The 15,187-nt window shown below is 34.6% G+C and overlaps 1 protein-coding gene across 1 annotated transcript in view; it reads left to right on the plus strand.

The window, feature by feature from the left end:
- Nucleotides 1–14,513, plus strand: part of SEC23A (SEC23 homolog A, COPII coat complex component) — a 62,626-nt gene extending 48,113 nt beyond the window's left edge. The window contains exons 17-20 of the mRNA XM_060096293.1: nucleotides 1,076–1,162; nucleotides 2,785–2,940; nucleotides 4,619–4,684; nucleotides 13,030–14,513. Of these exons, the coding sequence (XP_059952276.1) occupies nucleotides 1,076–1,162; nucleotides 2,785–2,940; nucleotides 4,619–4,684; nucleotides 13,030–13,119 (399 nt within the window). The 3' untranslated portion in view covers nucleotides 13,120–14,513. The remainder of the gene's footprint in view (nucleotides 1–1,075; nucleotides 1,163–2,784; nucleotides 2,941–4,618; nucleotides 4,685–13,029) is intronic.
- The last annotated feature ends 674 nt before the right edge of the window (nucleotides 14,514–15,187 follow it).

Genomic DNA, 15,187 nt, shown 5'->3' on the forward strand with positions numbered 1-15,187 from the left:
CTCTCTGTTTAATCCATGAATCCCATTAGCTTCCTTTGTTAAGACTTTGCTTTTGAAGTTATCCTCCTTCTCTTCTGCATCATCCCTTTCTCTCATCAGGATCATTCTCATTAACATAGAAACCTTAATATTGCTCATTTTAAACAAAAAGCCCCTGGACTTCACATTTTCTCTAATTGCCACCACATTTCTCTGGTCCCCATCACAGCTAAATGCAGAAAGTTACTTGTCTATATGTTCCCACGTCACATTCTCTTCTCAACCTATATTAGTCAAAGTCTTGTCCCTAATTTTTTTATTTTTTATTTTTTTTATTTGGCCGCGCCGTGCAGCTTGCGGGATCTCAGTTTCCTGACCAGGGATTGAACCCAGGCCACAGCAGTGAAAGTTCAGGATGCTAACCACTAGGCCACCAGGGAACTCCTCTTGTCCCAAATTATACTGAAACAACTCTTATCAAGGTCACCAAAGCCTTCATCTTGCCGGAACTCTCAACAATATTTACCTTGAGGATTCTCCTTGAAAACCTTTTACTCTAGGCTTCTCTGACACCTACAACACCTACTGGTTTTCCTCCTCCTCACTGCCTGTTCCTTCTCAGTCTCTCCCTGCTGGCTTCCCCCTTTCCGACCTCTAAGTGTTGGCCTGCTCCGGGCTCAATCTCTGACTTCTTCTCTAGCTTCCCTTTCTCTAAGTGGTGCAGTCTCACCATATAGCTTTAATTACCATCTTTATGCATGTGATACCCAAGTTCAGGCCACTTCCTTCTATTTCATATTCAGTACTATTTTTCCATCTCCAAATTTGTTCTTTCCCAAGCCTTTCCCCTCTCACTCAGTGGTGCCACCATCAGTTAGGACTCTTTCCTCTTGACTGGACTCTATTTTTCAATTGTTACTTCAGTTTAGAGATTCCTCAGAAAGTTAAATTGAAATATACTTTGAGAATTCATAATACCAAGATGTTTTATGTAATAAGGTAATAAATTAAAAAATTTAAAATATACTAGAAAGATTGATTTTATGTTTTTAATTATTTTTTCCTGCTTCCTCTTTCATTGTTTTCTTCGTGTCAGCCGGTTCTTCTTGATAGCAGCAGCATTCTTGCAGATCGTATTCTCCTCATGGACACATTTTTCCAGATTTTGATTTATCATGGTGAGGTAAGAGTCCATAGCATTTAAAGCTAAGCACGTAGGTTCAGTAAAGTCTTTTTATTCATAGAAGCTTTCCCCCCTTTACTATATGACTAGTGTTTCCTCTATGATAAGCTTTATTTCCACTTTTATAAGATATGTGTAAAATGTGATTCTTCCTTCTACAAGTTTTTAGACTTAATTTGCAATTGACCCATCTGTGGTTATTTTGTCTGTTTGTCCACACATAATTGGAGAAATGGATTTTATACAAAGCATAGTTGTGAAAGTAAGAGTGTTAGTTAGCATATCATACTTTTGGGTTTTACCTGAAGACATTGAGAGGGGAAAAGTCAGCCTTTGTCAGTAGGAAGGCTTTCCTTTTCATTATTTCATGTAACCATTTAAAAAGTATTCCACATGAAGTATTTAAAAAAATATTTCACTTGATCTTAAAAACTCATTTAAAGCACAAATTAATTAAAATTTATAACTTCACTTAATTGGAATGGTAAATGAAAAGAGCAGAATATCTGAGTATCAGTTAAACTTTAATCTAGGTATTTAGCATAACTCTGTTCATTCCTGTATTTATTCATTCAGCCAGTATTTAAGTGCTTCCTCTGTATAAGAAAGCACTGAAATCTAGATTCTTTGAGAAATACAGATCTCTTTTTCTCACAAACCTACACTCAAGCTTATAGTCTAGTATTCTAGTAACTTCAGCAGATATATTTTTCCAGTGTTTTAATTGTAAATGATTTTAGATTTGTACTGTAATGGTGAAGACCTTATTCAAAATATTACTTTAAGTGATATTATCCAGGACTTTTAAAGACCTATTGATTATTATTTTTAATTGATACCAGTTACTAGTGCTGTTTACCTTTTAAGAATAATGCCTATGATATGACAGAGCTAGGTTTTTTGCTTATATCTTTTGTCTTTTTGTACTTTTGTTTCTTCAAATAGCTCATTAATGTGCTTAAATGAGAAATCAGAAAGGCAGATGACTGTTCCTCTGTTAAATACGGAGATATAAAGCAATATAGAGTATACATTGATTGATTCAGTTAACTTAGAAATCAAGCCAGGTTTAAATTTGTGGATGATTTAATTACATGGTTTTTGGAGTCATTTTCCTTAATAAAAGAATTGATTCAATGTTCTTTTACAGGTATATTATTTTTATAATATTATTGCTATTATTATTAAAGTTTTTATGTTTATGTATTTTGGGAGAATGTAACTCCATTGGTACAGACTTCATAATAGTAGGTCATTAATTTTGAAGTCTCTAGGAAATCTTCTGTAGTAAAAATCCCTCTTATTTATCATAAACTTAGGTAGATAGCTTTTAGCTAACATTAATATGATAAGTATAGTGTTTTACAATTTTTCTGGCTGAATTATTATTTCTTTCTACTTTTAAAGGAGAAGAAATATCCTAATTTTGCATCTGTTTACTCAAGAATACTGAAATTAGTATTTGTAACTTAAAAAAATTTGTAACTTAAAAAAATAAATAGGATAATGTTCTATAATTTTCTTATTTTCTGAAGATTGCTTCATTTGAAAAAAAATCTTCTCTTAAAGTTTTTGGTTAGGCAAGAAAAAAAGTCATAATTTTTTAACTGTTGTAAAATTAGACCATAGCTCAGTGGCGTAAGTCGGGATACCAGGACATGCCAGAATATGAAAATTTCCGCCACCTTCTGCAAGCCCCAGTGGATGATGCACAGGAGATCCTTCATTCCAGATTTCCAATGCCGAGATACATTGACACTGAACATGGGGGCAGTCAGGTAAGTACTGTTAATTTGTTTGTGTGTTTGTTTGTTGCTGGTTTTACGAGTTGATCCTACTTGCCTTCTGACGTTAATTTGAATAGACTGCTTCACCAGGCACATGAAAAAGGAAGGAGATGGGCAGATGGTTTCCAGGGAAAGGTATGCTTGCTTTTTGCTTTAGCTTTGAGAGCAGAGCAGTAAGATTATTGACTAGCTGTTTAAAGCTGGTGGTTTATCCCATCTTCTTCCTCCAGCCCAGCTCTAGTAAAGAGCCAGGATGGCATTATGGTGGTATGCAAGCTTTAGTTGAGCAAGAAGATAAGAACAACTTGGGAAATAATTTAGTGTACTTTTCTTAAATCTGTTTACTTACTGGTAAAGTCTATGAATATGAAGTTTGTGGTAACATAATGTTTTTCTGTTTTCCTCATTCTATAATTTCAATTTTCTAGGAAATATAATAGGAAAGCATTATGGCATTGTAAAAAGGTGTGTAATTTTTAGAATTATGAGGATTAAATAAGATACATGTACACATAGCCCTTTTGGGCCTTACAGAAGACTCAGTTAGGACCCCTTAACATACACTCTTAAAACACTTTTACTGCTCCCTTGTAATTCTTATTAGAGTTATATAAATTAATTATAGATTATTATAAGTTTGTTTCACTTGTTCCTTAAAAGCACAGATGTTGCTTTGTTTATTAATGTATACCTAGTGCCTAGCACAGTATTACATAGTAGGTAATAAATATCAGTAACTATTATTCAGAAATGATAGCAATTATTATTAGGGTTTTACTATAATAGAAGCTACCCTGTATTGAGAATTTGCAAAGCTGATAGTTAGCACTTTACATACCTTCTCTCATTTGATTCTCATAGCAGTCCTATTGTTACCTCCATTTTACAGATAATAAAACTGAGACTTAGGATACTTGTGACCAAGGAAACATAGTAAATGGAGGAACTGGGATTTGAATCCAGACGTTCTGACTCTTGAGCCAGTGCTCTTGTGTTTCTACTTTTAGAGTAGAAAAAGATTTTATATGGTACTAAATTTCAAAAGACAGGACTGTCCTTCTTCTTCCAACATGTAATAATAATTTATGACTGGTTCTCTCATTGATGTTTCACCACATGTAGTGCTGTCTTCCTCTTTTATTCTGGTTATTATTTAATGATGATAAGGCATAGTGGATAGATGGGTAAAATGTTGGGTAAGTGCTCTCATGGAATAGCCTACAGTTTTAAAAAGTTTGAGAGTCATTGTTTAAAGTAAAAGAACATGTATAGGTTTTCATGGTTTTTATTTTTATCATTTTTGGGGACTTCCAACCTCTGATGACGTTTCAGACCAGGTATTTGGTAAATGTCACAGTAACCTTGTCATAATTGTTGCAGACATAATCTTTATATGCTGAGTTTTGGACTCAACAATTTGTATTTGTTACTATGAATGTTATTATGTATGTATGATTTGGTGAGAAGAGGTTACATTTATTATTTATGTGTAACATATAGTGGCCTATTTCAAAATTTAGTTCATTTTTTTAAAGTTGCATTTTAATAAAGTTAATTTGACCAAAACATATTAAATAAAATTGAGTTTAGATGGTATAATACATTTGTTTAACCTATATTGACCAGATCTATTTTTGATGGATAATGTTATTTCTTCTTTGCTTTTAAGGCACGTTTCCTGCTTTCGAAAGTCAACCCTTCACAGACTCATAATAATATGTATGCCTGGGGACAGGTAAGTGTAAATAGCAGATGTTGGAAATTATTTCTTTGTGTTATTATAGTTTGTTATTTTAGTGAAAGCTACATTTTTTCCTATGTATTTGGTAATTTCTGTTGGAAAAGTAATAAAAAAATAGGAGTCAAAAATAGAATTAGCATTTGGTGGCACCACAAAAAATAAAAAAGTGATTATATCAAATAGATAGAACCCCTTCATATTTCAAGCTTAACACTTTACCCTTGAGACAAAAAGCAATAAAATGTATAATATGAGATAGGAGGTGATGATTCAAGGTTAATGCTAGGCTATGCACCATAAAAGGCCACAGTAAGCTGGGAGTGGTCAGGGATTGTGGTTGAGCGGGAGAGGCTGGAAACCTGGAAATCATTATTAATATATTTTAATTTGGTGGAAGTCCTACCTCTTGATACAATATATCAACATTTATCAAGTGTTCCAATCTTCATGACTCTATATTGGTACTTTAAGATCCACAGTGATCATCCCTGCCTTTGAAGAGCTTGTAGTCTAGTATTAGAAATAAAATACATACCTAAGTAGTTAAAGTACAAGGCAGAGTGGGCTATGTGCTTTTAGGAAGATTTATAGTATTACAGGGGGATAGATGAGGAGGAGTGGAAGAGGTCACATGATGGCAGCAGGAGAGGGTGTCAGAATAGAGCTCAGAAAAAAGAGACATTTCCTTTTAGAGTGGTTATTAATCCAGTAAGTAGAAATTGTATGAGGAAGGGAATCCTAGGTAGAAGACAGTATGGAGTAAGGTAAAGGGTACACGTAGGGATGAATAGTAGAACTATAAATTGGCAATATATTGTGCAGCCAAATTGTGGAGGCTCTTGAATGCCAGGCTGAGGACTGAGGAGCTGAGTCTTTATTTGGTAAGTAATGGAATGTTATTGAAGATTTTTGGACAGAGGGGCAAATTTGAGTCTTAGATAATACAGTCAAATCTTAAGATTAATTGGGAGCAGTGTGTAGGTTGAAACTGTATCTATCAAAGTAATCCAAGTGAGAGAGAAAGAAGACGAGATGGTGAAAAAGAGTAGATTTGAGCGATATTTCAAAAGTAGACTCAGTGAGACTTGATTAGAAGTTGCAGGAAAGGAAAACTTACTCTAGGACAAGACAGCTGTATGCAAAATGTGAATTCTGACTGAATTTTGGATTAGAGAGAGTGAACAGCTTATAAAGAACATAATCGGGATGATTTGTGATATTTGAATGTGGACTATATGTCAGATACTAGTATAATATTATTAAATTTCTTGAGTGTGATAATGGTGTTGTGGTTATGTAGGAGATTGTCCTTGATCTTGAGAGATATATCCTGAAGTGTTTGGGGGTAAAATATCATGATGTCTTCAACTTGCAGAAATTATTTAACAAGAAGAAAAAGAAAAGGAAAAATACATATAAACATAAAGAAAATGTGGCAAATGTTAATCGGTGATTTTACGTTTAGAGTATGTGGGTGTTTGTTCATTGTACTTTTCTCTAGGTTTGAATTTCTGAAAAATAAATAGTTGAGGGAGAACAAGGTAATATGGGGTTTTGAGCCTGGGTAACTGAGGAGGACATGTGCCAGTAAGTGGGAGGGTGGAAAGAAAATGTTTGATTTTATTTATTTTTTATTTTTTGTTTTATTTTATTTTTTTGCCACATTGTTTGTGGGATCTTAGTTCCCTGACCAGGGATTGAATCCTGTCCCTTGGCAGTGAGAGGGCAGAGTCCTAACCACTGGACCACCAGGGAATTCCTGAAAATGTTTGGGTTTAGACTTTGAGTTTGAGATACCATCTAGATGCCCAAATTGAGCAGATTGTTGAGAATTTGGGTTTGGTGATCAGGGCAAGGATTCATAGACAAGTGATACTTAAAGTCATCACAGTGGATTCTTGTCCAAGGAGAGAATAGAGAGGCAAAGCAAGGATGAGATAAAACCTTGAGAAAGTACAAGTGGTAGGAATATTTTATAAATAATCAGAGAAGTGAAAGGAAAATTAGAAGAATACTACATCCTAAATGATGAGGGAGGACGTTATAGAAGGAAGAAGAAGGGAGTAGCAAATATTGAGGTACTGCAGACACTTGATTTGATGACTAGGAGGTTATTTTTGGCCCTTGGTAAGCAGTTTTAATATAGTGGTTGAGTAGCAGATAGATTGTAAGGAATTAGTAGGTGGTAAAGAAGTGGAGGTCATAAGTGTAAATGATTCTTTGTGTATGTGTGCGTGTGTGTGTGTGTGTGTGTGTAAATGATTCTTTTGCAAATTTAGCCTGAGTGAAGAGTAGGATGATTGTATTAGAGTAAGGGCACAGAATTTATTTGTGGACCAAGTGTAAGGAGCTAATGTAGGGGAGACACAAAAGAACAGTGTATAGATGTTTAAGATGCTCAAAAGGAGACAGTGTGATCACACGCATTGTATGTTAAGCATTGGTAAGGAGGCAGGACATTTCTTTCTGCAAAAGCAAAGCGTGAGAAGAAGGGTGAAGACAGAGAAAGATTTTGAGGTGGAGAGAAAACACACTGGATAAGCCTGTTTCTTTTCAGTAAAAGATTATTTGCTAAGAGAGAGAAATGCTGGGGTTAAGGACTAGAAAATAGAAAAGATTAAAAACAGATATAGGGAATATAAGAAAGCAACAGAAGATGAATAAAAGACTTTTACAGCATGGTGAGGGTCCATTTTATTTACTAACAGTTTCTTGAGCATGCTTCTGTAATGTTCTCTAGCCGTGCTTTGTAATTCAGACATTGCATTGGGGCTAATTTAGGACTGGAGATAAGAAAGGTGGACACAGCAAAGGGAGTAGAATAATTGAGAGTGATGTTAGATAAATGACTATGGGGTCCAGGCTGGTTAGAAGAGAAACGAACCAGTAATTGGGATTAAGGCCCTTTTCCTTTGAATATAGAGGTGCCTCAAAAGTTTGCCTTGAATTCTGTATATTCACTGTTTCTCTGGGTGATTGTATCCACTCCTATGGCTTCATCTTTCATCTGAGGCTAACTTGTAAATCTCCATCTTTGGTTTGGCTTCACAGTGACCTATAGACTGGAATTTCTATAACTGCCTGCTGCACAGCACTAGAGTTTTCTGTAGACATTTCATAAGTAGCATGCCCCAACTTGAACTCTTTCACACTATCTTGTACTGACTGACTTTCCTATTTTTATAGAGGGCCCCACTGTTCTCTCAATTCCCAAGGCTTGGAACTTTAGTCATTTACATCTTCTCTCTTCTGCCCCTAATTACTGACTTATTTTCCCTGTCCATTCCCTCCTTTCCTTGTCACTAATCGAAGTCAAGCCCTTGTTACTATTCACATAGACTGTTGGAATTACCTGCTCTTGGTGCTTCAACCTTTTGCTCCATTTTGGCACTGGCCAGAGTGGTCTCCCTAAAGCCATTCTAAGTCAAAGCACTGCCTAGATATCTTTAATAACCCCCTACTAAGTTACATAGAAGTTCTATATTGCTATTCAGGGTCCTTTATGGAATGCTTCAAATAGCTTTGTCCACTTTTAGCTACTCTTTAGTCTTTTTAGCCAAACTGGACTTCTTACTCCACTCTGAATACACTGAGCATGTGACTTGTCCCTATCACCAGTTGTAACACATCATAGCCATTCCTCAAGGCTCAGTGCAAAGTTTACTGACTCCATGAAACCTTTTCTGTGATTGCATGACTGGATATTGTGTAATCCCCGCCCCCTTTTTTTCATCTATTTCTGATGGCACTTAATTCTCCTGTTAGATTATAAATGACTTAAGGGTGATAACTGTGTCATTTTCATCTTTGACTTTCCACAGTACCTTAAACATAGCATATATTGACTATAATAGATCTGGACAGGAGAACAGAGAGATGCTTTAGGAGTTAAGAAGCTTTCGTGATATAGATAAATAAATTGAATTCACAGTCTAAAAGTCCTGAAAAGTGAGGAGTTTTTTATAGCAAAGAAAGGAACTTACTCTTGGAAGGCGTTCAAAGGTTACACATAGCACATGTGAGAAAAATTTGTGCCCATATAATACATATACGTATAGACTCTCAATATCACCCCTCACCCTCTTCCAGTTGCTGGGGGAACAAAAAGCCAAATAGTACTGTGATGTGGAAGTTTGGAGTACAGGATGTACCATGAATCAGCCTTTCCATTATACTTAACTCTAGTTAACTGAGTATTGGTTTTGGTTCTGGATCCCACAACTTAAGAAGAACTTATTTAAGAAAAGAAAATTACAAGAATATAGAAAAGTAGCACCAATAAATAGAGTTAATGGAAATGGTGAATAATCAATATGAAGGGGAGGTTAAAGGATTGAAGAATACTTTAAAATAGTACTTGTCAGGGGTCACATATCACATGCCCCTAGGGACCAGGTGAACAAATGAGTGAAGCTGGCTGCATATAAGAAAACTTGACTCTCAGTGTCAAAAAGCAATACCTGGGGGCAGCGGGCTATGGCAGACTAGGGTTTGTGGGGAGGGTACACAAATCCTTTTCTAAAGAGGGTAGTGTTCCTCTCCTCCAGATGATTGTTGCCATACACATAATTCAATTAACAAAATGTTGTGAGCTCACATTATGAAGACCAAATAAAACCTATCTCTTTGTGGCTGAATTTCTGCATTAAAAAAGCATGGTTTAGTTCATGGAAATAATGGCTTGTTCCTTGTTTTGGGAGGTTTAAATTACAACATGGAGAGGTAGATGGAAGACATATAAAGTAAAGAACTTGTTGAGCTGTTAAACATGGAGAGGCATCATTCTGGGCTGGTAATTGAAAACTCTGCAGGTTACTAAACTTCCTCTGCCTTCCCTTCCTTGTCTGTTATAGAGTTTGATGACACATACTTGATATGCCCAGTAATACTCAGTAAATATTAGTTATTAGTTTTCCTTGTTATCACTGGAAAAAAAGTCTCTCTAAAGATATTTAAGATAGGAAAGAAAACCTATTTTAAACTGAAGTTTAATTATTACTGCCTGGAAGTCAGGGCATTAGAGACATAAACAAGAGCTCTGACACTTAAGCCAGACCCTGAAAGACGGAGATTATTTCATTGGGTGGATATGATGGAGAAGGAAATCCCAGGCAAAGGAATAAACATGCATATTGTTTATCTGATTCACTCATTTGTTTATCCATCCACCCATTCATCTATTCAGCACTCAATTTTGAAAGCCATCACCTTTGGAGAAACTTAAGTGTACTTACTTGTTATTAAGTGAATTCTTTTTATTGATTTGATAAATAGTTGTTTAAATATTTACAGTCATTAAGTTAAATTATGTCCTTATACTATATGGTGGTTTTAATTACGTAGTTGTCAGGTCTGTCTCTCCTTAGATTTTTTGTAAAGTGTTTTCCTCAAAGAGGCAGTTGAAGACAGTTTGGGTTTCTTCTCATTATTGCATTTTGGAAAATATAATCATCTTTCCAGGAATGCACTTTAAAAATTTTTGTAATTTTTTGGCCACTCCACACCACACGTCCTGTGGGGTCTTAGTTCCCCAAGCAGGGATCGAACCTGCTCCCCCTGCATTGGAAGTGCGAAGTCTTAACCATTGGACTGCCAGGGAAGGCCCCCAGAAATGCATTTGATTTAGCAAAATTTAGGAATTAGTTACAGCTACACCTTTGGGGGAAGCTGACATTTGATACTATCTTTTATGAATAGATTCTTACAAAAACAAAACAAAAAAATTTCTATAGGATTTTACTTAGACCATTTCTTTTTTTCAGATTGGTTCCAACCTATTTGAAAAATCTTTCATTTGTATTAAACTTGTTCATGTGTCTAAAAACAATGAAATTTTGGTCTGACATATTTAAATCAGTGTTTCTCAGTCTTCATATTTTGTTAAATTTGAAAACATCCCTTTCCTGTAATGCTGTTTGAAATGTCAAAATTAAATAAATATGTTAATTAGAAGTAAGAAAGAAACCAAGAGCCCTAAGGTCTTTTTTGACCTATGATTTTTGTAAGATAAATTATGTTAATGTTTTTATAGATAATAATAGCTAATAAGCTGAATCTGTACTGTGTTTTAGTCATTATGCTAAGATTTTCATACACTTCTATTTGTTAAAACACTCCTGTGAGGTGAGTACTATTAATCCTATTTTTCAGAAGAGGAAATTGAGGCTTATATAGGTTAAGTTAACTTACCTCAAATCACACAGCTAAATTGTGACAGGGTCTGGATTTGAACCTAGGTCATTCTAACCCCAGAATCAGAATTTTTAACCATTAAGCTAAATTGATGATTGAAATTTAGGGAGTTAACATGGTAGCCAAGCATTTTACTAAAAATTATGGAATTTAATACCTTAGTTTTCTTTTTGTCAGAAATCAAGTACCCAGTGTAAGTATTATCCACGAATGGCCTGAAGAGGGCACCACTGCAACACTGCTTCTGTGACAGGGTGCTGGAGGTCTCTGTTGCTATAGTGCTTCATATACTAAATGATACAAACCTTGGAACTTTTTGCTTAATCCTGGATATATTTTAAAGAGAAAAAGAGTGCAGTTGTAAAATTGAGATCAATCAACTGCAAATTTTTGATAAGATTGAGTTGAGCATTAGTATTAATCACTTCAAATAAGATCACAGTATATGAATTAGAAAATCCATATATATTTTGTCTTGACCAGGAGAAATAGATCTGGGATTGGGTGAATTGAGGTGGAAAATGTGTAAAATGGAAAAAATTCAGGTATAATAATAATAATGTTATATGCCTACTGTGTGTGTCAGGTATTGTTCTATTTGCTTTACAAAGTTTAACTCATTTAATCATTATAACAACCATGTGAAATAGATTCTGTTATTATCTGTATTTTACAAATGAGGAAACTAAGATTCAGAGAAGGTTAAGTAAGTGGCAGAGCCAGGATGTGAGCTCGGCAGTCAGGCTCCAAACTCTGAGCTCTTAATTCCTGTGCTGTTGTCTCCCTTCATTATCAAGTTTTTCAAGTTCTTATAAATTCACATATGAAAACACATAATAAAATTGATTTTCCATTATTCAGGAGAGGTTATGGCATATCTGTGGCTATGCCAGCCTAGAACCACAAGAGCGATAAAGTCAGAGCTCATATTTGCCACTAACTTGCTGATATCCTCTGAAAATTACTTAATTTCCTTGTTTTAGATATTTTATATATACTGGTAAATAAGAAACTGGATATCAGGTGAAAACTTTAAAAATCCAGATATAAAATATTCTAGAAAAAGTTTCTTGCTACAATAAAATTTCGTTATTAGTGGATTGGATTACTAAGGTAATCAACACAGTTTTTATTAAAATAGAAGTTAGGAATTTTCCCTAACCCTTGTTAATTACTTAGAACCCACAGAAATCAAGTAAAATTAATTGAATGAAAATATATAAGTATAGTTTATTTAAAAATGATATAAATTCTCTTCCTTCCATCTGGTGGTTCTGCTAAAATGTGTGAGTGGAATTTTATTTTAGTAAACAGGCAGCAATAAGGGAGACATTTCTTAGTAATGATAAAAACACCAATACATTCAAGACAAATGAACACTTTACTACTTTAAAGATTAAGTTGGGTATGGAGCTATTGTAAGGCCAATTGGTAAACTGCGGTACAAATCTGACTCTGACCACATGGGGTTAGTGCAGACTCCAGAAGTTAAAGGACATGGTCCACGAGACTGCCCCCACTTCAGATGCCAGCCGAAAGTCGAATCCCAGGTTACCCACACTTCTGACCAACTGGCTACAAATCCGTATGTGGGGGGTGGTGGTGAGAAAGGGAGGGTGCTGGGGTGGGCAGTGGGTGGGTAGAGTGGGTGGGGGGTGGGTTCCCATAACCCCTGTTTGATGTATTCCTCAAACAGGAAGCTCCGCTGGGCTTTGGTATCCAGTGGTTTTATTGTTTTTGCTTTTGTTTCTCTTAGGCATGATTGATTGAATATCTAGCCCTGCATCTCTTCCTCCCTGGAGGTCAGGCTCTCTTAAAGCCCAGGCATCTAATTACATGGTTAATCTTTCTGGTGACTGGTCCCTATCCTGAGTCATCTCATCTCATAGCATAAACTCAGGTGTGATCTGAGAGGCTCATGAATAACAGATACTACTATCAGGAAATCCTAAGGATGTAGTTTCCCTCTCAGGAGTCTGGGACAGGAATCTGGGACAAAGGCCAGCAGATTCTTTATTATACAACAGGGAGCATAAACATTATTCTGCTTAAAATGATTTCCTTGTCTATATTTTTACACATTTGCTTATACACTTTAAGGTATCTCCTATGTTTTAATCATAGAAAATATCTTTCTTTTCCTCTAGGAGTCTGGAGCACCTATTCTCACAGATGATGTTAGTTTACAAGTGTTTATGGATCACTTAAAGAAACTTGCTGTGTCAAGTGCTGCTTGATGTGCTAAACATATTAAGAACACTTAAGAAGATGAAATAATATTTCAATTTCTTTTTTTCCCCGTTTTTTCAGTTAATCTATGGAAACCAAGAGAGAGATCTCTCTAGACTCTTTTTGTATTAGTATGGTTTGAGACAACAAATGGAAAAATGTTCATGTTTGTAGATTAAGCTAGAATATAAGAGCAATAAGAACAAATTTGTTTTGCTTGCCACAGTATTATAACTGGTTTTAGAAATTTGAGGTCTTTATAACTTATGTTAAAAAGTAAAAATAGAGTCTGCCTTGTACTATAGAGATATAACTCATTTGTATGTTGCAGACAAATTCAAAGTGGCACTGAATATTCTTGACCTTTTGAAAACTTGTTTCTTAATTTTAACCAAAAAGTAAACAAAATCATCAACAGTAATGATAAATGTGAGAATTTTTGCCTATTCATTGAATATTTTTCTGTGATTTTCAGCACTTACGTATACACTATTTCTGTATTTACTCTGTTAATATTTTTATGATGATTTGTTTAGGAATTATTTGAATTTATATATGGTAATTTTCATGAAGATAATTTAATGTTTTTGGTCATTTGAAAAAATAGTTTAGAGATGAAAGTTTTTTTGGGTAACAATTCCACAGTTGACAACATATGTGAAATTCCCACAAAGTACTCAACTATGTGATTAAAAGTGATAATTTTTTTTATAAAGGGAGATAGAAAATAAACAGTTTGGCACAGTACATTTTAGAAAGGCTTTGCAGTAAAAGGACTTCTGTAACTTCTAAACCAAATTTGGTATTCACTGCATGGTTTTGTTGTTTCCCTTTGTTTTTCTGAGGTAAATTTTACATTATATCCTTCAGTATTTTAAACTATTTTGGGAGTTTACACACTACTTTTGGTTTTTGCTTCCATTTTGTGAACTTTATTAAGTTGTAGTTCTTATTGAAACAGTATTATCTAATATTCTGTTGAATTTTATCATGTGATGCTCAGTTCTATTTTGATTTATTCATTAGTATCATTCACTTTTACCTTTTAAAGTTTACTTGTAGCAAATGTTTACATTGCTAAAGCCAGATATGTTTGTCAATGAAACTTACATCAAGTACTGCAAATAAAAGGTGGTGCTATGACATGGGCCCAGAAGGACAGTGTCATGATTGTACTTGCATGAACACTATCATTTGATGGTAAAATAGAAATTAAAAAAAATTTGTTTATATGTTATATTCAGTTAGAGTAAATAAGTTGCTCTGTTCCATTTTATTTGAATTGAACTGTGCTAGGTCTAAATACCAATAAAATATACTTTTTCTCTGTTTTCCTGCTTATTTTGAAACCTAGTAAGCCTGAAAAGCCTAATGTAAAATTAAAGCATTTATAAAACCTGATATTAGTGGATTAAAAAGTTACTCATTTTAAAAAATAGAAGCTTTATTGAGGTTTAATTCACATATTACACAATTCACCCATTTGAAGTGTAAAGCTCAGTGGTTTTTAGAATATTCATGGAGTTGTGTAGCCATAACCACAATCAATTTTAGAGCATTTTCATCTCCCAAATAGTTATTTGTTTTTGCTATAAGGAACTGAGGAAAATCCCTGTGATGATGATACATGTTTAGCTTGCCTGGCCCCTTAACTTATATCCTTTAAGAATGCATTGTTTTTTCTTCTCTTGAGTGATGAGCTGCTACTTACTCCTAAACTCTCCTCTACTTTTAAATCAGTTACAGCCGAAGGTACTAAAGTATCTCTGTATTTAAGGGTTAAGGATGAACAAATATATCATCATACTCTTTTAGCTTACCATTTGAAAGAAGTCACCCTGGATAATTTTTGTGTATAATTTAGCTATTCCTAAATTGCTAGCTATTTAAATAGACTTGAAGGAAGAAAGTTTAACCCTTTTAACGAACTTAGAGTGGATAACGAATATTTGCTAAATCACTAGCAGCACTGAGAAGCTTTGGTGTGTCCAGAACTATTAGGGAATTCATTCTTCAACCTACTTACCCCTAGTGGCTTTATCTCTAAAAATGACTTTAGATCTCATCTATGCACAC

The sequence above is a fragment of the Mesoplodon densirostris genome, chromosome 4, assembly GCF_025265405.1.
Source record: "Mesoplodon densirostris isolate mMesDen1 chromosome 4, mMesDen1 primary haplotype, whole genome shotgun sequence".
NCBI lineage: Eukaryota > Metazoa > Chordata > Mammalia > Artiodactyla > Ziphiidae > Mesoplodon > Mesoplodon densirostris.